Raw genomic sequence first — 24,977 nt, 5'->3', positions numbered from 1 at the left:
CAACAACATCCAAACACTATCGGGTCTTTAACCAAACCTAGTCACCCACGAACTGTCTTCCTCGGGTGACAAGTGACGGGAAAACAACTACTGTGATAGCAATAGCCCTTTGCAAGATACCTTTGCGATAGTCTGTTGTAGCCAACTATTGCAATACCATTGCAATGGCTTTTCTCTCCTTTAGTTGTCTCACTTGACACCATTTCCCAAATGATTGTATAGTTTCTATGAAATAAAACAAGTTGAAGTAGTTTTGGTGTCTCTTAATAACTGACAAGAAACGTGAAACCCAGATTATGTAAACAGTCACGGTAATAAACCCATTATTGAAGCTACACGTCTGCCTCCCAACAACCCGTATTTTGCGCTGCGCATGTCTCAACGGAAGTCAATTGCTAAACAGATAATCACACATACTATGGATGTGTCGATAGGTTTTCGTTTCTAACATCGATTAACTGCTATCGGAGACTCGACAATTGCAATCCTTCGATGGTTCGATGCATCGTCACTACTGTCCCCACTGGTTAACGTCAGTTACGTCATGGAACACATCACAGCGCACGCCTGTCGTCACTTCCCGCCCTGTACAATACCTCAATCCACAACATCACTTACAATATGCATCACGCGGATTTCACATTTCTCAAATTCACATACACCTATTTCAAGCTATATCTTTCATTTCACTTCACCCACAGTCCCGACTGAACAGACTACAACAGATGTAAAGTTATTAATATCTCCTTCCTGAACCAATTCTTGTACGAATATGAAGAAGGTTGTCATACTAAATCAATCAATTTTGAAACATACAGGTTTAAATTGTCACCAAAATAAGTTATATTCCCATTTTATGGGCAGTGGAACAAACGCATGTCAGATAAAGTGCGTGCACCCGAGTGTATTGGCACGGTTTGAAGGTATTAGCTCTCATATTAGGACATTCGTGACAAAGACGAATAAGATAAATATGTAAAAAGTCATAACTGACAATGTGCTGCTCATATAACTCTATGCCTAATTCATCAATCACCCCACCCTTGTTTGCGTCACTTCAACCAATCAAAACCAGTGGATTCTTCATCTTCCGAGCATAAGTTGGACTGTTGCACATGACATACTTCAAGGGACAGCAGGCTGTGGTGAGTGTGAATACCGTTACTCTTTCCATTTCTAGTTTTGGTTTTTATCCATCTTGTTCCCTCATGCCTGTTAAATTCTTTCTCGTCCTCTCTTCGTGTTCTATCTTCCGTGAGCGTGAGCGACCTCTCGCATTCTTCCTTCCGTGTTGTCAATTTCTTGTACCATCTTTCTTATCTTTCGTTTCGTTTTCTATTTTTCTTGTTCTATCTCTCGTATCTTTTCTTTCGTTTACTCTTTTTCTTGTTCCGCCTTTAGTACTCCTTTAGAGTACCTTTTTTTCTTATTCCATTTGTCGTATTTTCATCCCTCCCTCAATTGTCAGGACAAATGAGTGAATGAGTATGCTTTTACACTGTTTTAGCAATATTCCAGCAATATCGTGGCGGGGGACACCAGAAATAGGCTTCACATATTGCACACACGTGGGGAATCGAACCCCGGTCATCGGTGTAACACTTTAACCACTAGACTACTCCACCGCCCCTTGCCAGCAGAACGTATAAACATCATTTTGATTCAAACGCTGTCTTGATCAGATCTTATGGAAATATTCCCGTACTAACCTATGACAACAGATCCAAGCAAGACATTGCATACGTCTCTTAAATATGTTTGATATGTATGTTATAGGTGACGGTGGGCTAAATGTTGCATACAATCTGTATGTAAAAATATAAATGTTCCCCAAGAGAATATCTTCCCCCTTAACTCTTAAATGAAAACACTTTTGGTTCACAAACATGGTAACTGTTGGAACCGCCCAGAGGACTTTCAGCAGATATTTCTTGTTTATGGTTTGTCGAGTTTTCCTACCCTTTATCATTGATATTTGATTTGTTTTTACAGTGATACTAACGTTCAAGATGCAGATATTGGGGGTTTTGGTTCTCATTGCCTTGGCAGGAACAGGAGTGGATGCTGGTAGGTATTCGGACACTGTAGTAAGCAAAGAATTGCAAAATATTTCTGACTAATACAAATACAGTTGTGCTTTTGTCCTGCCTGAATGAGTGTCGTCCTGGTTTACATCATGAGAAAGTGAGTATGATTGTATGCCGCTTTTAGCCATATTTCAGCAACATCACTCCTTTTCTTAAAAACGTATGTTAACATTCAAAAACATTATTCGTCAACCTGTGTTTGAAATGTTATATGGAAGGTGAGTTTTAAAAACAAGATTGGAATTTAACAGATTTCAGTGATGCGAAAGAAACTTTTGGGTCAGCAAAATCCTGATCTCTCTGTTTACAATAATTCATCCTTTGGGATAATTGCAAAAAAGAAAAATCTGGTGTACGTTTAATTCTTTTAAGTAAAATACAGTGTAATTATTTTTTCTTACTAGCAACTGCTGATTTCTTGTAAACGATATTTCTTCAAATTAACTTTACGACACGTTCCTTAGAGAACGGTAACATCTTCAAATGACAAGGACCCGTAAAGAGCTGGTTAGAATTGATCTTCAGCAACCCATGCTTGTCGCTAGAGGTGACTAACGGGAACGGGACTTGGTTGGCACACGTCATCGCATCCCACCTGGGTAGATCGATGATCATGCTGTTGATCACTGGATTGTCTGGTCGAGACTCGATTATTGACAGACCGCCGCCATATAGCTAGAATACTGCTGAATGCAGCGTTAGCAACAAAGACACAAATCAACAAAATCAAATGTTAACGTTTTATTTAATACGTTGAGTGTGTTGTTCTGTCACCAGTGAAAGCACCAAGTTCCGCTGCCTCCGCAAAAGCACCTGCAGCTGCCGTTGCACCTACACCTGCACCAGCCACAGGAGGACAAGCCCTGCCGGTCTACCGCCCAAGCCAACCCGCAGCCAAGCCCGCAGCCGTCAACACCGCAGCCGCTTCCGCAGGCTACAACCCCAACCTTAGTCACCCAAGGAGTCCCTTCAGAGGAATTAACCCTTTGTTTATCGACCCTGACTTGATCTACCCGGATCCCCTCATAGACTCCCCACTGGATCCTCTTGGTCACCTGAATCCACTTATTGCCGGAGCACCTCTTTCACCTTTGGCATCTCTTGGAATTGCTGATGCCGTCTATGGCGACCTTCACCCATCCAGCGACTACCTCCTTCAAGAGGCTTTGTTGCGTCGCGCTTACGGTACACTATCTTTCACCTTACTTTATCATAATAGAGCCACCCTCAATGCTGCACGTGATAACCAGGGTTAAAATTGCTCTTCAGTAACCAATGTTTGTCGGAGGACGCGACTGACGGGATCAGGTGGTCAGGCTTGTTGACTTGGTTGACAAATGTCAGCGGATGCTAAAACCGATACTCTTGCTGTTGAATACTGGACTGTCTGGTCCAGACCCCAGATTACTGACGGTATTATTTCAATATTCTTTTGCTTTTTATTTATAAACGTAGACCTCAGTGTACACATTATGTAAATTCACCTGTCTCAAGTGCGCGAAAAGGTCACACGCGTGTTACCGGTTTTTTCACTCCATATATACACAACCATATCGAAATACATTCACATAATTAATTACATGATTGTATTGATGTCATAGACTGCTTACTTTATTATCCACGTGTTGACAAAAATGCAGAATCATTCAAATACCGCCGCACCGGCTACAATGTGTTTCCAGCCAAGCATGGCGTAACAGCCGTTTAGTGGGCGTCACCGAATCAAATGACAAGAAATGTGATTTATTTATTCGCATTTGCTGGACCGTTTAGCGGTACGCGAACATATTAATTAGGAGAATCTATAGTGTTCCTGTTCCTTTGTTAAATACGCAGTCGTGTATATACGAAATACCAACAAGAAATATTCAGGCCTTGTCAAGAAACCAATAACTTTTATTTCCTTCGTAAATCTGTCAGATTACAATGCATTACTGTGTCGCTCTGTCAACCGAAATACTTTGGCTGCGACTTTAAACAACATGAACCACCTGTCACTACGTCCTTCTAGATGACGTCCATCACACCGCTTCAAATTCTGACAGGCCTTGTCACACTGATCGTGACTTTTGTGACTGATGTATTGTTTTTGTTGCAATAACGTTGTCGTCAGAGAAACATTTAGCTGACGGCTACCAAGTCGCGACTGAGATGTAAGGGATGGTGCACCAAAATTAGAAAATACCTGCAGGTTATTAACGGAACAATTTGCGTTATATCATGTTATTAATTTTTCAGATATATGTGTTTCCTCGCTGCAGTAAAGTTTTTCTTGTTATTTTTGTTTTACTCGTTAATGGTGTGTGTTTGTTTGCTTAACACAACACTCAGCAGTATTTCAGGTTTATGTTTGTGTTAAGCCTACAGAGACAAGGCATCTTTAATAATGTACCAGGCAAACTTTTGGTTATTGAGTGAGTGAATGAGATTAGTTTTACGCCGTACTCAGCAATATTCCAGCTATACGGCGGAGGATTAGGGTTAGAACTGATCTTCAGCAACCCATGCTTGTCGTGAGGGGAAATTACTGGGATCGGGAGGTCTGGTTCGCCGACTTGTCACGGGTCACCGTATATCAGTTGCGTGGATTGATACTCATGCTGTTGATCACTTGATTGTCTGGTCCAGATTCCATGTCCAGGCAGGATGTGTATGCAGAAGCACTACACAAGCTCCCTCCAGTTTGTTATGGGAGTACGAAATTACTACACAGAATCCTAACCCACATCCACACTCATCACGTCAATCACAGGATTGTCTGGGTTATTTACAGATAGCTGTAATATTGCTGAGTGTGGCGTCAAACAAGAAAACAAAATCATAAGGAATAGATATGTCTTTGACAAATTTATGTTCTTGTCTCCAGGAGCACCCACACCGACCCCAGCTGCAGCTGTAGGAGCAGGAGCCGCAGGTGCAGGAGCTGCTGGAGCTGGTCTCAGTAAGCAAAGACAAATACAAACTACATAGACCTCTTTTGAATTCCTGGAAGGATGAAAACAGTGTGATAGTGGGAACCGGCTACCGGCGCTGTTTCCTTTATACAAACATACTTTTAAAAAACGTAGGGGATAATGAACTTTCAGTTTAAATAGGAAGTGTAAACGTTAACAAACGTTTCAAGGACAGACATCTTACAAACGCGCCACCATTTCCCTCTATTACCACCCCTAAACACAACGCATGATATGCACGTGCACAACGCAGCAGCCCCATACACGTGCATGGGGTCCCATTCTTGATTTTGACGGGGTTTTTTTCAAGAAGGTCGAGAAATCACTTAGAACAAGCTCGAGAAATCACTTAGAACATTAATTTTGACACTCATCTTGCATCACACATTTGTTAGTGGTTGTTTCAAGATGTTTGTTTTAAAATGAAAATCGTATACATGCAAATCACATGCCGTACACCAATCATCTTTAAAAAAGCGACTACTTCCCAAATAACTATGGTTGTAAGGAAGTGCAAAGAGTGATGCACTCTCAAAACATTCAATAATTGCATATCAACATTGAGTGACTCCGATAAATCACCTAAATATTTTTAATCGTAAATAAAAAAAAGGAGGATCCCCTACTTTTTTAAGAGTATATATTTGAAAGGTTTAACTCTATAGATGAACGGTGAAAACCCGATTGTCCATGCTGTCAAAGAGGTGGTGGGGTAGCCTAGTGGTTAAAGCATTCGCCCGTCGCGCCGAAGTCTCTGGTTGGATTTCCACGTGAGCACAATGTATGAGACCCGTTTCTGGTGTCGCCCCGCTGATGTTGCTGGAATATTGCTAAAAGAGGTGTAAAACTATAAAACCGTGTAGGTTACATCCATCTTCGGGATATACATTCAGACTAGAATACGAAACAGAATCGAACCCATTAGGATTTCGGACCAGAATACGAAACACATTTCACAGCATCCTATAGCTACCCACTGGGATTTTGGATTACACAATACTTGACATTTACAGGGCCTCACTTTGGGGATTTCGAACTGGAATACATACTTTGTTTAAATGGTCTCACCTATTGGGATTTCGGATTAGAATACAAAATACTTTCATTTACATCATATCGCCTATTGGGATTCCGAAATAGAATACAAAATACACTTACGGGTCTAACCTTTTGGAATTCCGGAATAGTCTCCGAATATTTTGCATTCAGACCAGAAAATGCCCTTAGAACATGACGTTTACTAATGATAAATATACGAAATATGATGCGGCGCAAAACGTTATTTATTCGTTCTATATTAAAGATATGTTTTGCCTCATGCAGATTCGAATATTTCCAGGGGATCGTGATATTGATTTCAGTGTATTTACTGGGGTGGTCACGATACGATTGGTAGTGTGATGCTGAGGTCACGATACGATAAGCAGCCCGATACGGAGGTCACAATCCGATACGTATCCCGATCCTTAGGTCGCGGTACGATACGTAGCTCGACCCTGAGGTCACAATCCGATACGTATCCCGATCCTGAGGTCGCGGTACGATACGTAACTCATGAGGTTGCGAGACGTTACGTATCTCGATCATTAGGTAAAGATGCAATACGTACCGCCGTGCTGAGGTCAGGATTCGATACGTATTTCGATCTCGAGGTTACGATGCGATACCTAGAGTTATGCTGAGGTGAAGATATCATACGCATCTCGATGCTGAGGTCATGATACTACAAGTAGAGCGATGCTACATTTCAGACATTTGGTTCATAAGAATCAGCTCATACCATAGCTCGCCCCAGTCACCACACATTTTGGTAGAGATCACTTGAGAAGGGGAGCTGAGTAACAGCCAAGTATTGATCAACCACTCACCAAGTCTAGTTATATCTAATTTTCTGTATAACATAATTACAAGAGTTAACTTTCAAAAATATCCTATTTGTATTTAACAAAATGTTTTAGACATAACGGCGCGACATCAAAATAATTAGGCTGAATAAAAAAGTGAAATGTTTCTCGGGCATCGGCGCGTCACTTGTTCGCGTAACGATTTTTTTCATTGCCATTTAAAAAAATGACTTTGCCTCGACACGATCATCCATTTGTCCTCTATAAGAACGAGTGTCTGTAAGAACAAGTATGGCTGAATTTACAACCAATTAACACGTGCTAAACTTCCCAAGCTGTATTTCTGAGGAAAAAAAATGTGTTCCTCCCTCGTCACTTTTTATCTGTAATCTTTTCTTAAAAGAAACGTCCTACTGCTCTCGTCACTTTTGTAAAAAATGTGCCCGATAAACATTTAATTTTTATATGCATCGGTAACGCTATATGTCAAATTACAATCGATACTAAAACAAATGAACTATGTATAGCATCGTGCTGAGCTTGCCACCGATGCACAAGTGTAGCGTGAATCGTGACGTCACTACTATTTCCTATGTCGTAAAACAGAGACGTTCACTCGATCTATGCCACACTGGTCAACACTATGACTATAACCTGATTTTATTACTGTCAAAGGGCAGGTTTGTAAATTGTTTATGGTACATAAGATAGGTGTTAATGAAATGAAGCAACTTCAATGTATCGAACATACGGTCATTTCGAAGTAAAAGCTTGGTCCCTGCATAATTTAGTCATAATTGTGCTGTCATTTCGAACGCATGAAAACAACAGGTCTTAATGAAAGTCTATTGAATTTAGACAATACAGTGTTTGACTGTGGTTTCAAACTCATGACGCCTTAACTTTGTTTCCCACAGACGGGGGTTATAACGGATACGACCCCATCCTTGATTCATGTAAGTATGGTGTTTGTGTTATTTGTTTATCTAAATATTCCAATACCTCCCCTTTGACGCTTAGATTTAATTGTCAGCAACCTAGGCTTGCCAAATCAGGCGACTAACGGGATCGTGTGTTTAGCCTCTCTGACTTGGTTGATATAACAGTGCTGACTGAGAGGACAGGGGAAAAAACTTCTCCTTTTGACTTGAAATACATTTTTATTTTTTAAGGCTTGGAACATTTTTATGACGTAAAATAAAAGACCACTTGTGATGAGGCCATATACTCTCCCATGAAATAAACGCATGGGTATATAGGTTCGCGAACGTAATCTGTCGATTCAAAAATGCGATAACACATCATTCTGGATGAGTTGCAGCCAAATTCCCATCGAAAAGGTGAACTGTCTGTTAACGTTTTTAACAACTTCAATAGTTGGCCGTTGTCTTTGATATGTGTTGTCGCCACCATGAGCCCTCAAAACTGCCCTGCATCGTCTCGGCATGGGCTGAACAAATCTTTAAATACGATCCTGTTGAATTCTGGTCCCTTCTCCTGCCTGCGGCAGTTGTGAATTACTGTTTCTCTATTTGACATTTTCGGACGCGAAAGTGCATTAAAGTTTTCGGAGATGCGTTTTCGCTCTGTGGATCCGTTAAAAAAACCAGCTCGGCATTATAATGGCAAAATTATAACAATCAAACGCAAAATTTCGTAAAGCAATATTATCCATGCGTGCTTTTTTGTCTGAGAGACAGAGCATGATGTATACGGACACATCATTACCATCTGATCAAATGAAGAGAAGATTTTATATTAGCTGCTTTCAAAATTCGCTCGTTTTTGTTTTTTTTTAAAATATTCCATGTCTCGTGCTTGCTGTTCCAGATCTTCTCGGCTTCTAAGAAACATCTTCACTCCATAATGGCCAGCATTAAAATATAAATGTGGATTTACAATAAATTAAAACCTAAGTCACTTGCGTCTGGTCCTTTATACAAATATATATGTTTAGCTTGATTTTGTAAATGACAGTGTAAAATCTGATTACTCCTGATAAACAGGTGGTGAGATAGCCCAGTGGTGAATGCGTTCGCTTGTCACGTCGAAGATCCGGGTTCGATTCCCCGCGTGGATTCAGTAGCCTTTTCAGGTGTCTATGATTATCGAGGGAATATTGCTGAAAGCTGCACAAAACCTCACTCACTCACGGAATTAACCCACATCCCGTTAATGCAACACTTGTTTCAGAAAAAGCAGTTTCAAGGAACGCGTATGGAGCTATATCAAATACTGAATAGTAAGATACATCTTAACTATATTTTCATCTTCATAATTCATAACGTATCTGGACCTCGCCCTTCAAAAGCACACTGTCGTCCAATTCCCTATTGATCGCGGTGCCCTTGGTGTGGTACCTCCTGATTTGTTTGCAGAGATGACAAATGTGTCCGGGCATTCCCTAGATTTTACTAAATGTCATCCATGAGAAATTCCCGCCTTACACATACAGTTTTCCCAAGAAAGTTCAAAAGACATTTCCTTCAGTTTGGGTAAATTGTTCTAAACCTCCGAAGATGGACACGGAAGTATAACGTGTATTTAGATAATGCACGATGGATCCCGAAATGAAGTTCGTCGTGTGGGTATTAGTGTACAAAACTGACAAATCAAATGTCTGGACAGACAGAACACTCTTTGAGGTTGAAAGAGAGATCCTTTGCTTTTTCGAAAATCCACACGATTTTAATGCCGCTAATCTCAAAAAGGTTTTTGCGAATATAAAAAAAACCCCTTTCTTGATAGTATTAACGATTATTGTTAATCATTGAGACCGGAATTTGGAGATTTCAGATTTCTTTCTCAATTAACATAGTGGCGTTATATGTGGCATGTCGAATGATGGACACACATCCTATGAAAGTATATAATTCACATGGAGATTTCTGGCCCCGCTGAAGGTCTACCGTTTGATGACAAGAATAAAGCAAAACATTGCCGTCGTTCGCCATTGTTAGTCTTCGCACATCACTCGCTATCCACGTCACATTTTATGACGTCACCCAGACAACTAGTGTTAACCATCTCTGGAGGATGAATAAAATTGGCTTCAGTTTTATAATGGGGTATTCTTCCTTAACCTAGATGGATGTGACAATGTATCAATGTAGCCAACCTTTGGGTATACTTACAAACATGAAATATGAAACTGCTAAACTGGCTGGGAGTTCATGATTCAAATGAATGGATGTACTCCAAGCTCAATATGGAGACTACTCCTTTAAGACAAAAATACTACCTTCGGAGATCACTGAAGCAAGGGAGACCACTCACTAGAATCCATTTGAGAAGGTGATTTTACTGAACACAACATTAAAATAACTGTAAAGCACATAATAACTTTTTGAGCAGATGAACACAAATATTATGCCATCAGATACAAAACATTCTCTACACATGCTGATTGTAACTGAAGAATTACAAATAATATTACTTGCTGAAAGTAATGTTGTTTACAAACATTTCACTTGCTGAATGTACTTGCAAATAGTTGAAATGTAACATTACTTGCTGAAAGTAATAAAAGCCATGTTGGTATGTTTCTTACTGATTGCAACACAACACATATTTTAGCATTAATTAATGTTTGGATAACTAAATGACCACAATCAGAGACCATGATATTTGAAATATACAGCAACGTTGATAAAGAGTAGCAATAAAACCCCAATAACAACACCTTTAAATTTAAATGTGAAACTAAGTACATTATGTTTGACTTATGCATGATATGGCACCAAATACTTGTCCTGATAACATACCCTACAGCATACCTACATCATGGTATGATCCCACATAATGCCAAAACCAATATGCATATGGTCACTATGGGAAAAGTAGAAACAGTGGAACCATGCACTCATTAACTTTATTCTGACTAATTGTGTGTGCACTAAGGGTATATGCAGTGTAGACATATTCTTTCCGAAAACCCAGTCACACAATGGAACTATTTATCTAAGATGGGACCTACTAACACACTCCATACATACAGATTGTGAAAACAGAATAGGATGCTGAAAAGACAACACAGTTTCACGTCTTCACGTCACGAACTGGGTTAAATTTGTGTCAGGTACGAAGGGCACCTAGAGAGTTATTTAGATCAGGGCAGGTAAAGAAAGTCTGCATAAGGCCTTAGACCGTTAACAGTGACATTGTAATATGTGATTAAAAAGAAAGAACATTTAAAGCCCCATGTAACGTATTTGCATAATTATTTATTCATTACTCAACAACATAGCGTGACTAATGTTAGTACAGATAAGCTTAAAATTGATAAAAGCCTTTCTGACAGATTAGGAACACCTTGCCATTGGACAGATCATACTAAATGTTTTAACTGTGAATAGAACTGGCCATCAACCACATATTGTCCAGAGAGCCGATCTTGACGTGTTCTGCCCGAGTCCACACGGTCTTAGTACACATAAGAGTGAAAGGTTTAATGAGTTGTCTTTGTTTCTGGGGAGTTCTAGCATTTCTCGTTTGCTGAAATAATGCTTATTTTCACATCATCTCCGATTTCATCAAAAGTTTTCAAATGTTTCCTGCTGCCGACATGTGTGTCTACAGGCACAGAATCAAAGTGAAATGGGCAAGAAATCGCACTCACACTTCGGAATTTGTGTGCACCACACAAATAGTGGTGTGGGCACATCAGCACCCACAGCTTCTGGTTATAGCTGAAAATCAATAAATGAAACAGACATGATGGTGAAACAGTGGCAGAGTTACGGCGGCTGACACTAACATATGATTTCGTTGATAACCTGGATAGCTCCTTGAGAGACAAGTTGGTTTGCGGATGAATAATGGTGCCATACAGAGGAGACTTTTAGGTGAGAGAATTTTAGACTATGATCAGGCTTTTCCTCTTGCACAAGGCATGCAGTTTGTAGAGAAGAATGTAAGGCTATGAAGTGCGATGATACATCTACACAAGTTCACCACGTCAATCCCCCAGCCCCTTCTCGTAATAATTTCGTCAGGAGGTCAAATGGCCACAAGAACCCCATTTTCAATCGCCCTTGTGATGTACCATCTATATTTGAAAATTCAAGATATAACAGATAGACAGAAGATTTTAATGTATGAATGGTCATTGTACATTGACTTCCAAAAGCGTCTATAGAGTCTGGAGCGCCTGGACATTGATTTATACATTAACTGTACGTGACTGCGTGATTTATGTACAGTACACAGCTAAACGTTTGAATTCAAAAGTGTTATAAATTTACTTTCAAGATATCATTGCTATCATGAGTTTAAATCTTTTCTTGAACCTCAGCCGTATCAGTATCATCATCATCAAAGTCTGTATTACGTATGAAGGCCACAGGCCCATATACATAGTGATATGCATCTTCGAAACAGCCATAAAAACATGAAACAGTTCCTAAAGGATTCAGCATTTACCTGTCTGTCTGAGTTATTTTTCCTTTAGTTACATCCCTGCTGAGAAATATCAGAGCACATATTTGTACACGTGTGTCGGTAATGTATTTTATAAATATAATTCTAATACTAATCTCTATTTTTCTAACCTTTCTCTCATTGTGTATGCATAATAGATAAAACGAGCTAGATTAATTACAACTTGCACAATAAAAACCTTCCTAATATTTTCATACGCCTGAGACTCGGCCTAAATGATATATCTATCAATCAAGGAAGATGTGATCTATTATAGAACTACAAAGGTTCTGTCCATTTTGTAATGTAGAGAATGAATTGCATTTGTTCCTGTAAAGCACTAATAGTAGTGACGGAAAGAAACTCTAAACTTGATTGGTCGAGACTGGTTCATATCAACTTTGATTGGTTCGATGTTCAGAGCAGAGAGCACCAAACTACAGAATATTCTCACCAGTTCCTCTTGATGTATTCAGTGAGGACCTGGGAGAGATGAAAAGTGTAAAAGTTTCAATAGACATTTCAGTACCAGTCAAACCACGTTTCGTCAAAGAAATGTGGCTTACTCACTTTGAGGAAAAGTGGAAAGAGAACTTGATAGACTCGAACAGTTGGGCGTCATCAAAAGTGTCACATATTCGGAAATTACAGCCCCAGTTGTGCCTCTTGTAAAAGCCGAATAATCACTTCGCTGTTTCGGACATTATAAACTCAATGTTAGTCAGATTGCCAAGTCTGATGTATAAACCATTTTCAGGACTGGGGACATTTTTGCGTCTTTGTCAGGTGTAAAATCATTTACGAAGCTTGACCTCAGTAGTGCATACCAGCAACCTTTTACCAGCAAAGATGAATCCAGAGAATTGGATCAACCATCAATACACTTCGAGGACTCTATCAAGATTGTCGTTTCCACTTCGGCATATAAGCTGCCACTTTCCAACGGATCATGGAATGTCTCTCACAAGACTTGCTATGCGTGTGTGTCTATTTGGATGAGATTTTGATTGCTGGTTTGAATGAAGAGAAAACGTGGCAAATCTTCGAGATGTTCTGTCTAGACTGAGTAAAGCAGGCTCGAGACCCCAAGCCTGAGATGGACTGTGCCCTTATCAGCTTACGACTGTACAGTTACCTACCACGTAGGCTCGAAATTAGCTAACGCTGATTGTCTCAGCTCATAACCATTGCCCGAGAGTGGTCCAAATCCGCCAGTGCCTGGTGACTACAAGAGAGCCTGGAAGTATTGACAGTGATCGTGTCTCAGATCAAACTATGGGCGCCCCGAGGGAATGAGATGTGACGATTACCTTGAAGCCCTATCAGTAGAAACAAGATGAACTCAGTCTCCAGATGGTGTCTTATTTTGGGGAAACAGGGTAGTTGTACCTCCACAAGGTTGCACAAGAGTTATGGATGAACAGCATGAAGCCCATCCTGGCATCTCCTGGATGAAAGCACTGGCTCGTGGCTTTGTCTGGTGGCCTGGTCTAGACAAAGTTCTATTCGTCAGCAAAGTCATGCAGCATCTGCAGAAGCAATGCTACACCCAAGGGAGTGGCCTGAGAAGTCATTGGCAAGATGACATCTGGACTAAGCAGGCCCGGTGCTGGGAAAGATGTTCCTTATTCTAATTGATGCCCATTCGAAGTGGATGGATGTATTTGTTGTTCCAAGTGCCAGTACTAGTGCAACACTCGAGTGTCTGCAAAGTACATTTGCTATATTTGGTCTTCCTGTTATAGACAATGGTTCCTGCTTCACAAGTGGAGAATTTGCCCAGGCAAAAACAAAAATGGGTATTGAACATGTTTGTCTAGCACCATGTCACCCTACATCAAATGGGTTGGCTGAAAGAGCCGTACAGGCATTCAAAGCTGGCTGAAGGTGGCATTCAGACCAAGATTCCCCGTTTCTTGTTCAAGTGTAGGAACATTCCACAAGGGACTACGGGTCAGTTTCATCTGCTATTAGGCAGACGTTCTAGATGTCACCTTGACTTAATGCACCCATATATTGACCCCCATATATTTTCTCAAGAAAGGTTAGCTTAAGTCGTCAAATTATCCAGAAAATAGCTTCCTTTATTAGACAAATAGAAATGAAATGAACAATTCAGTTTACAATGGTTTTTTATATAATATATAAGGACAAATGTGTGTCAAAGTTCCAAAAGCGTCTGTAAAGACATCATGCTTATCAGTGAAAAATACGTTTCTATCTCTGTGCTCGTTACTTTATGTTTCACAGACATTCGGTTATTTATAGATGCATAAGAAAGTTATAGATGCAAAAAAACTGTAATCGTCTCTTCTGTGAAGGCAATGTTTCGGGAATGATAATGGATATAATAGCACTAAATCATGTTAATATTCTTATTAATAGGTTTTTGATTGTCGTCAGGAAATGACCACGATCGACACATGATTCATTCATCCTGCAGAATTCTGCCTTTGGCAATGGCTTTGAGACAACTGACGGTTGGCTTCTTGGAAACTGGGGTAAGTAAATATTTTGTACTCATGAACAATGTAGTTAGAGGTAATTTAGTGTTGATTGCAGTAGTTATCAAATTGATTTTGTAGACGCAAGAATGAAAATATCCAGTAACTGGCAACCACAAGGTTTTATTCGTTGACGGAAAACAAAAACACTCTATTCCTTGAAAAATGTAGAATACAGGTTGGACGTTGTGAAATGATAAGTAGACAAGTGGATGAGTGGTCGAGGTTTGGAAAACTAGAACAGAAACAATTTGCAAGATGCTTTGATAAGAAAATACAGTGCATTGACAAGTATCTAAACTCACATGTAACAACTTTGGAAATGTTATCGAACATTTTCAATTTGCAAATGTTTTATGTAGAAAGCTAGGCTTGAACCCCAGCTGGAACCGTAGCTGGAACCGTAGCTGGAACCGTAGCTGGCTGGCTTACTACTAAGGGAGGTAATAACTGATGCTTGTAGTGTTTGCAATACTTTAATTTGTCAGTTGGCCATCAGGGCCTGCTGCCGCCTGAGGGCTTTAAAATCTACAGACCCTGAATGGCATCTGCAGGCCCATTTTGTTAAAGTCAAACCAGTACAAATAAAATAGAGTACACTGTACTCAGTTTCACGCAGTTTCTGCAAAATCAGCTAGAGAGACGTTGTTATTTCTTAAAGACTGGTGTTGTCATTCATATGCTCAAAGCGCTGATGGAAGTGAAACTCGAATTTAAGTTATCGTAACAGGGTGGGTCATGGATGATTGCCGAACGTTAATGAAGAATTAAAAGGAAAAAATCCTGTGTGAAAAAAGACAGATAATTTACCGAAGGCCACAAGATACAGATACAGATATTTGAAACTGTCGGCCTGATACAATAACAACCGGCGTTAGGCCTCCGGGCCGGCGATTTTTTCGAACGCTGCTTGGAGTGTGTGAGTGAGTGAGTTTAGTTTTACGCCGCTTTTAGCAATATTCCAGCAATATCACGATGGGGGACACCAGAAAATGGGCTTCACACATTATACCCATGTGGGGAATCGAACCTGGGTCTCCGGCTTGACGAGCGAACGCTTTAACCACTATAGGCCACGCAACCGCCCCCGCTGCTTGGATGTGGTAAGAGCTCCACTGTGCTACGGGGTCAGTACAGATTAATAAGACATTTACAATACATGAAACATGTACATGCATATTGTGTGATAATATTTGCAGAAGAAAAATCTTAATGAAATGTATCAATCTTGCATTAACAGATTTTTATGTGTCCTTGTTTAGTCAAGTACTCATGTAAACCAACACCTTTCATAAATACATACACCCAAGGTGAAGAGAGTTCCAGTAATGTTCACTATCGAACCCAGAATGTTGTGGAAAAGGCACGTGGCCGTTTGAAGTCACGATTTTGGTACTTACTTGAAATGTTATTATCAGTGACGTTTGCATATTCTTCCGTTATCCATGAAAGTTTTGGGTTTTTTTTGTTTCCTTGGTTTTTTTTGGGTTTTTTTGGGGGGAGGGTTTGGTAAAAAAGACGAAATAGTGAGTTAAGGTTTATAGCCAAAGCGGCTTTCTTTCAGCCATATCGTGACTTTAAACAATGATAAATTCATGGGAAATGTGCACCTTTTAAAAACCTGTCGACGATGGACAGTAAAACCAACTAGTCGATCACAGGTATAAGAAATAAAGGCATATATCTCTGAAATAGGATTTCAAACTAAGACAATATACATTTTTTAAAAAAAGGGTTGAGGATCGCCAACAGCTGAAGGTAGATCACCACTCCGGGGACCATGGGCACTTACGGTACTTTCACTACGTGCATGGACCCTAGCTGGATTTATGCCAGCCCTTCAGCCATTAGCGATTGCACTGGTATTTAGCCATAATAAAACAACAAATATTCTACGATTAAAATGGTGTGTAGAGCTAAACTGACTTTGAAAGTTTGGGGACTTACGTACCCTCCCAGGAGCACTACCATTTTACAGTACTTTGACCTCCTTCGAGGATACAGCCACCAACAATGTTAGTTCCTAACTTATTCTACAGAATATTAAATATTCACAAACATAGTGTTAAACATTTATCAATCTACTCTATTTCTTTTAAAACCTCAATGATTAAATGATAAGTCAAGTGCCCTTTGTCACAGTAAGTCGGAATAAACTTATTTTTCTTAAACGTTATTTTCGGAAAATTAACATCTCATGAATACCTTAATGCGTTTCTCATGAGGTGCAAAATACAATTAATATTAAAAATAATTCATTCAAGTTCTGTTCCGTCTGTAAATCGCATATCGTATCTTTCATCTTTTATGATGCTTGGTGCAGTGATTAACTAAATTATGCTAGATAAGATGAGTTACTCTCAGAATATCTCAGTTTTTTTAATAAATGAAAGCTAGGGCTTCATTAACATTCGCATTTGGTTTCAGAGATAACATCTTTAATACTTTCTAAAATATATCTGAAGTGTTTTGTTTCTTTAATGTTATTTATTGCTTGATTATTGTTTTTCACAAATATACACTTTCCACTGCCATAGTGAAAAAAGAACCCGATCCCATTAGTAGCCTCATACGACAAGCATAGTCGCATTTAATGGCAAGCATGGGTTGCTGAAGGCCTATTCTACCATCACGGGTTGCTGATGGAGGATCACTGGTGGTGATGCTAATACTAGTTAGAAAACTTCCTGTTGCTAACTTGTGAAGATCCGGGTTTGAACTGGTCAAAAGAAACCAGTGCTTGTCGTACGAGGAGGCAAGGGGATCAGGTCTGCTGACTTGGTTGACACATGTCATTGTATCCCAGGTGTGCAGATGATATTGATCCGTGCATTGTATGGGCCAGCCACATAACTTTACGGACCACCGCCTTACCGCTGGAATATTTGCTATTTGCGGCATTAAACAATACACCCAACGCGGCTATGGCAGCATTTCAACACTGAAGGCCACCCGTTTGACATTTCTGCTGATAATCATTAATGAACAAGTCATAGTTAATTAGGCCGCATATTATATTGATATATTATTATTGATATACCGATAAAGTATACACGAAATCTATTGAACCTCATGGAGATAAATCTCATTATCACTGACTAATTTAGTATCAATTAAGTAGCATACATTTGAACTTTTCATTCTTCTGGCTCAGTCCTTAACGGAATATTCACATGTCCGCTTGCCCGAACGCAACTGTTTAGTCCTCGCTGGTCTCGTCAGTTGTTGAAGTCTGCCCTGTGGGTGCATTTAACAATGTCACGTGACTGGCTCGTGCAGAAATGGACTCCGCGGATGAGCGTGTGTTCATTTCTTATTCTGACATCAGTCTGTGGAGTATCACAGTGGAAACTAACACACTCCAGTGATAGACTCTCTAGCTACATACTGATAACAGAAGGTTTAAAAAGTGTTTTCAACTGTCTTCAAACGGGTGGACGTCTTCAGTGTCAACTGGACAAAGTCGATGCCAAGAGCTATTCACTAGAAAAAAACTTTGTTTCAAATGGAAGAAGAGAACAAATCAACGTAACTAATTTAGCACATAGTTCAAGATCCATTAATACCAGTCATATCATGGATGTGACTATTCATGATGAAACTGGTTTTATTTTCTGCATGGAAATATGGGACACCGGAAACATAACATGCTATAACAACTTTAGCAACACTTTCAGTGACATTGTCCTCCAAATTGGTGACAATCCGGACTTCCACTTTGATTCTAGTCGTGATCTAATAATATACTTGGGCGATGATGAAATCGATTATGACAACATGAAAGACGATGATAATACAAGTGATGCTGACTTGGATAATGGGTATAATATCCTGTACTCGAGAATTGGTCATATTGATGACAAACTGATCTCTCAATCAAGTACCGAATTATTCTTCTATGACAGATTCTCCCAACTATTATACTTCGTTGATCTTTGTCCATATAATACGACTCGCAGGTTAATGGTGACATCGGTTTCTCAAGTGAGCCAACCAGTTCAAATGTTTACTCTTTACATACATGACGACCGTTTTTTAAGCGGAAGTTCTGAGAGACAGATGATTGTGTGGGTAGCACGTGTTGCTACACCTCATCAGTATCAGTTGCAATATGTACATTATAATGGAATCGCTGCCACAAAACCTAAGAATTTAGTTCTGCTAGAAAACACAACACTGCAGAACATGGTCCTGTTGTGTGATGTTCTGGTGTGGATCAGTAGAGATGCTGTTGTGTATGCCCATGACATCACCTCTACACGTGAGTGGAAAGTAGCCACATGCCCTTTCAATACTTGTACAAATGGAAACTACGTTGGTCAGTGGGAAAATAGGTGTGATCGACTTTATGTATTGTGTTCTGGATACTCGATGAACCAGGAAACCCGCATCTATGTATACACAGTAAATGGTGTGATGACAAAAACGATACGTCCAGGTTTTCATGGACAGCCTGGTCGGTAAAATGAAGTTCATCTCTACCATGATAGATAGATAGATAGATAGATAGATAGATAGATAGATAGATAGATAGATAGATAGATAGATAGATAGATAGATAGATAGATAGATAGATAGATAGACAGATAGATAGCCTCCCGTGAATGAAGATACAATGTGAAATGATATATTTACATGCCGATCAGAAACAGGGAAATACAGATAGTTACAAACAATCTACAAAGAAATGTTTCCGGTGGCAGACAGTTGTGCATGCATTGGGCATACATTCAAGCCATACATTCAAGCCATACATTCAAGCCATACATTATCATCAAGGGATATGCAGTATTCCGTTGGAAGTCCTCCGAGCAAGAAACACAATCAGTTCTTCATCATTGTTCCTAGGGCCGGAAAACGTATTTACATCTACCATGTCAGTAACTGATTCGATAAGAAGACATCTCTGGCGTTTTGTCAGAACGCAGTGCATAAACAGGCTTCTGCATTATGTCCCAATCATATTTATCCTCAAAGGTTTCTTGCTTTTTACATATAGACTCAAACTTCTTCAACATATCTTCATGAATACACATCCTCTTAGATGACATGTGCCAGGCAATATCTTATCCATATCACTTAATTCATGTTGAACTGTGGACTGGACCGACTTAACCCTCCTCGGCGGTTCAAGAGCAAAGAACATACAGTATTTACAAATGTTCATAAATATAAGCATGTGCCATGATGACGAGTTATTTACGTTACAACTTAGACAAGTGATAAAACGTGATAAACATTTGCTAAGTTAAAAGTGACAGGCGACATGACCTTGTTAAGTGTTGAAACAATTGTCCAATTGTAATATACTCTTAAAAAAAAAGCCAGAATTTATGGTACATTTCAAATTTATGTAAAGCAGATAGTAGGTTGTTTTGAGAAACAAAATTTTGCACAGAGAACCAACAGGGATGGATATTTATGTCAAGATCACAAAAATGTCCAAAGGTCACGTTTGACGTTTAACACAGTTAATAGCGTGTATGCCCCCCATTGGGCGTCAATTACACCTTGACATCTGCCCATGGATGCAATCAGATTACGAATGACATCCCGAGGAATTACAAAATTAAACGAGACTTACCTGTAAGGTGAAGTTTGAGTGTAATTCCATAAACCATCTTCCTGACTTAGGGGTTACGTGAGAGAGACGCGCGTGCGTGCTAGTCAGTCTTGAGCAAAATGTTTCATCTAAACACTAATTATTCCCGGGAAAAGGGCGGGTGGGCAAGTAACCCCTAAGTCAGGAAGATGGTTTATGGAATTACACTCAAACTTCACCTTACAGGTAAGTCTCGTTTAATTTTGTAATTCCATTACACCATCCTTCCTTCGGGGTCACGTGAGAGCTTTAGAGTAGAGGAAACATTTTCTTTCCACCAATAATTGAAAACAATAACCAACAGCTTTGAATTCTACTTGGTTTATACAGTTTTATAATGTGAAAATCATGACACTCATAGCGTGCATCATTGTGTTGCAGAGTTCAGTATGGCATCACACACACGTGTATCCACTGTGAGGGGGAGATTGTAATGTCTCCTGAACGTGGACTCCTGGCTCCACCCCGTCGTGCGGAGAATGGTGTGCAGCGGCACCTTTGATCGCTCGTACACTATGGGGTTTAAAGATACCCACATCAATACCCGCTCGAGCAAGGGTCAGTTTGACCCATCTACTGATAGTGTCTTTTGTCACTGGTTTGTGGGGTCGTTGAAGCCCAATAAACAGTCTATGCTCCAGGCCCCTGAGGGGTTTAGTTAATTCTAGATATGCACGTGTAGTTTTCACAACACAAAGTTTGACATCAAGTGGATATGCCGAGAAAACCAGTTCTCCCACATGATAACCTCTTCTAGATTGCTTCAACATGTCTCCTATTCTAATAACTAAGTGACTATCTCTAAATTCTATGTTCTCTAAAACTATCAAATGAACAGACTGAATTCTCTGGCCAGATAACAAACACAAAAGCATTGCTAACTTGAAACTTATGTCTTTAAGGTTATCTCCGTATTCTCTTAAGGATTTCAACACTATGCTTACGTCCCAAGTTACAGTGTATTTGGGTAGAGCTGGCCGTAAATGGAATACTCCTTTCATGAAACGTTTAACCAATGTATGGTTGCCAACTGGCATACCATCCACACTGATAACCGCTGACAGAGCCGATCTCGCTGTGTTTAAAGCACTGTAGCTAAGTCCACTTTGATAAAGTTCTCCAAGAAATTCAAGAACGTGATTTAGAGATGGTAAAAGGGGATCAACATCCCTCCTGACACAAAAAAACAGCCACTTTTTGTGATAGTTCCCATACTGTTTCTTTGTAGTTTCTCTCCAGGAAGCGAGCAATACTTCTGTAACTGTCCCTGAAAGGTTTCTTGCTTTATATGAGTTCCTGACAATCTGAAGACAGTCAGTTTCAGTTTTCTCCTCAGTGGGTGCAAGAGCGTTGGTTCTGTGGGCAGTTGTAGAAGCCTCTCTCTCCCTGGCAGTATCAGAGGGAAGTCCACTGTCAGACGGAGAAGTTTGGTAAACCAGGCCTGGGTTGGCCACAACGGGGCGATCAGTGTCACATCTGCTTGGTCCTGTTCGATCTTTTTCAACACAAGTGGAATGATGCTGAAAGGCGGAAAACAGTAATTGTTGTGAGTTTTCCAGTTGACACTGAAACAATCAACAGCTGAGGCCCCAGGGTCTGGACGCCACGACACGTAATTATCATGTTTATAGTTCAACCTTGAAGCACACAGGTCTCTATCAAGCTCAGGGTATTTCATATGTATCTCACTAAATACATCATCCGCCAGAGACCATTCCTTATCTTGCCAATTAGTGTCCCGTGACTCGCGGTCAGCGGTGGTATTGTCAGCCCCCGGCAGATAAGCTGCGGAAACCCAGAGGTCTCTCGCAATGCACCATATCCACAAGGATCTCACCGCCAAATAGCAGTCTAATTTATTGCCCCATTGCTTGTGAATGTAGGCAACAGCAGTAGTGTTGTCAATTAACACTCTCACATGTGTGTTGGTTAGCGAAGCACAGAAACTCTGAATGGTCAACTTGGCGGCAAGTATTTCTAGACAGTTGATGTGAGAGCATTGCTCTAGCTCTGACCACCCTCCCCCTGTAGACTGGGACCCACAGGTACCGCCCCAACCTGTTAGGGAAGCGTCGGATGTCAAGTGAATGCCGGGCTCTGGCAGATACACAGGTTTGGGTATTCGTCCAATGTTATCTATCCACCAGTGAAGTTCAGCATGGAATATTTTAGGAATTTCAACACAGGCATCGAATTGTCCTTTGCACATCTGCAACAGTTTGTTCTTCTCAATTTCTAAACGTTTATAGTGCAGAACAGCAAACTTCATGCCTGGTTCTGTAGCCACCAGGTTTCCTATCAAAGAAGCTAGCTCTCTTATAGAAGCTGTTTTCTTAGCTAGTAACTCCTGGCATGTTTTCTTGATTTTCCCCGCCTTTTCTTCTGTCAAACTGACAGTCATCTCTAAAGAATTGAGAACATAGCCGAGATAGGTTATAACCTGTGTGGGGATTAACTGAGACTTGTGCGGGTGGATTGTGAATCCCAGGGAATCTAGAAGTTGCACCGTGGCTCGAACATTAGCTGCACACATCTTGTATGTATCCCCCTCAAGAATGCTATCATCAATGTACCCAGATACAGCATGACCAAGTTTATGCAACTCCGCAAACGGCACTTTCATCACTTTTGTGAACACTCTCGGCGCTGATGTTAATCCGTTAGCCAAACACGTGAACTCATACAGTTGGTTATGCCAAAAGAATCTCATGAATTTTCTGAATTTGTTATGAACGGGGATGGTAAAATACGCATCTTTCAGGTCAATGCTGGCAAAGAAGCAATTTGGCTTCATAAGGTTTATGGCAGATTTTATCGTGTCCATTTTGAATTTTAGTTTGTCTACTGCCCTATTAAGCAAAGTCAAATCCAATATGATACGTACGCCTCCATCCTTCTTGTCTCTACTGAAAATATTAGAGACAAACTGACCATCGCATGGTTCTACCGCTTCAATTATACCTTTCTGAGACATTTCCAATAACTGTTTGCTTATAGCAACTTTATCCTTTGCACTAAATTGAATAGGTTTTGGTAAATGACCTTGTGCTGGTACTTCATCAAATTCTATTTGGTAGCCTGGACCTACAGTATCCAGAATATACTTATCTTTGGTGAGATTCTTCCACAGAGCCAAACAAACACTTGTACTACCAGCAATAAAGTTATCAGGTCTATGAGTCAATTTATCACATTTGAAGCTCACCTCAGCATCTGGGTCACGTGACAGACTGACTACTGCCTGTTCTGTGATTGGTAGCCTCCTCCTCTCTTTTTGAAATTTCCGCGACGTGTCTGGGCTAAAAAACGCCTCTCTTGGTCGTTCTGCCCGTGTGGTCGGGATCGTTGGAAATCTCGTCTTGCGTAACGTGGACTCCATCCACGGTTTGGTTTCCATGGAGACGGACTGCGTCCATCCTTCCCCTTGCTACCTCCGAGCTTTGCCGTGAGAGATTGGTATTCAGTTATTTCTTTGACTTGCTTAGCCAAATCATCCCCAAATAACTGATCCGTCACTTGATTTCCGTGTGCGCATAGTTGTTTGTAGATTCCCTTCATGTCCGGTTTGAAGGTGTCCTTCCTGTGATTTGTCAGTTCGACAAAAGCCCCAGACAAAAGTCTAAGAGAGTCACATGATTTTTTGGCTATGACTTTAAGACTTACATGTTCAGTCTTGTTTTTTGAAGCATTCATCACTTCATCAGTAAGTTCCAGGATTGGACACAAAGCCTTTGAGATTAGATTTTGAATTTTTTGCAGCTTAACATCTGCAGATCTTGTTCTGGCGTGAACCTCATTCCAAACTTGAGTGTTCACTTTGGGAACAGTGAGGTTAGGAACGTTTTCAGGCTTGAGGTACTTGTCCCCAGTCTGGATCAGCGCCTCCAGGTTTGTCTGCGCGCGCAGACCCTCGTTCACTGTTTTCCCCAACATCATGTTCACTTTCTGGCCGTACTTGTCATCATTTTTGTAAAAGTTAGTGAGTTCGGATATGACTGCCTCCACTTCATTTTCACTGTCGTCTTCATTCTCACTATCTATAATATCCATCAAGTCATCAAATGCATCATCGTCTTCAGTGACGGATGTATCATCACCAGCCTCATTAGCACGGCTTCTCCTCCCCGTGTCCCTGGCATCGCTGCCTTTACGCTTCAGTGACCCGCACTGTCCAGCTACGCTGGTACTGGGCTCCTGAGCTGACCTACTTTGTCCAGCTGCGCTGGTACTCGGTCCACAATTGTTAGTTATTGAGGGTTGAGACACCTGTGTCATATTGCCACTCATTTTCATGACTTTCTCTGTTAAAAGTTCCAAAGTTTCTGCCTGTCGCTGCTGCGCAGCCAAGACTTGTGCCAAAGCATCGTCACTGGGAGAGGCACTTGTGCCCTCTGTCTCCCGACTCGTCTCCTCTGCGAGGGGACACTGGCCTGACGCCATCTTGTAAGCTGAAACTGATTGGTCAGCACCAACGGCTTTCCCCAAATATCTTGAGAGTTCCGAAACTAAGAATTCCTTAGACATCCAAATCCGATCTTGAATCCATGGGAAAGGGAAATCACGTATCC

General features: G+C 40.5%; 1 protein-coding gene across 2 annotated transcripts; it reads left to right on the top strand.

Moving 5' to 3' along the window:
- The first annotated feature begins 1,060 nt into the window (after positions 1-1,060).
- On the top strand, positions 1,061-8,805 carry LOC137298667 (uncharacterized). Of its 2 annotated transcripts, none has more exons than XM_067830959.1 (6): positions 1,061-1,145; positions 1,993-2,067; positions 2,865-3,272; positions 4,954-5,028; positions 7,803-7,841; positions 8,716-8,805. In XM_067830959.1, exons 2-6 carry the CDS (start codon positions 2,010-2,012, stop codon positions 8,730-8,732), a joined length of 597 nt encoding a protein of 198 aa, XP_067687060.1. In that variant the 5' UTR covers positions 1,061-1,145; positions 1,993-2,009; the 3' UTR covers positions 8,733-8,805. The 2 variants fall into 2 exon arrangements, with proteins under 2 accessions (XP_067687060.1, XP_067687052.1); XM_067830951.1 differs by lacking the exon at positions 1,061-1,145 and adding an exon at positions 1,194-1,260.
- Positions 8,806-24,977: the final 16,172 nt, after the last annotated feature.

This window comes from Haliotis asinina, chromosome 1 (genome assembly GCF_037392515.1).
Source record: "Haliotis asinina isolate JCU_RB_2024 chromosome 1, JCU_Hal_asi_v2, whole genome shotgun sequence".
Taxonomy (NCBI): domain Eukaryota; kingdom Metazoa; phylum Mollusca; class Gastropoda; order Lepetellida; family Haliotidae; genus Haliotis; species Haliotis asinina.
This window is presented reverse-complemented; position numbering and strand designations above follow the sequence as displayed.

Coding starts and splice junctions, on each gene's coding strand:
- LOC137298667 (XM_067830951.1), top strand. CDS start 1,209: ATGCCTGTTAAATTCTTTCTCGTCCTCTCTTCGTGTTCTATCTTCCGT. Junction 3,273..4,953: donor TTTGTTGCGTCGCGCTTACG/GTACACTATCTT, acceptor TCTTGTCTCCAG/GAGCACCCACACCGACCCCA. Junction 5,029..7,802: donor AGCTGCTGGAGCTGGTCTCA/GTAAGCAAAGAC, acceptor TGTTTCCCACAG/ACGGGGGTTATAACGGATAC.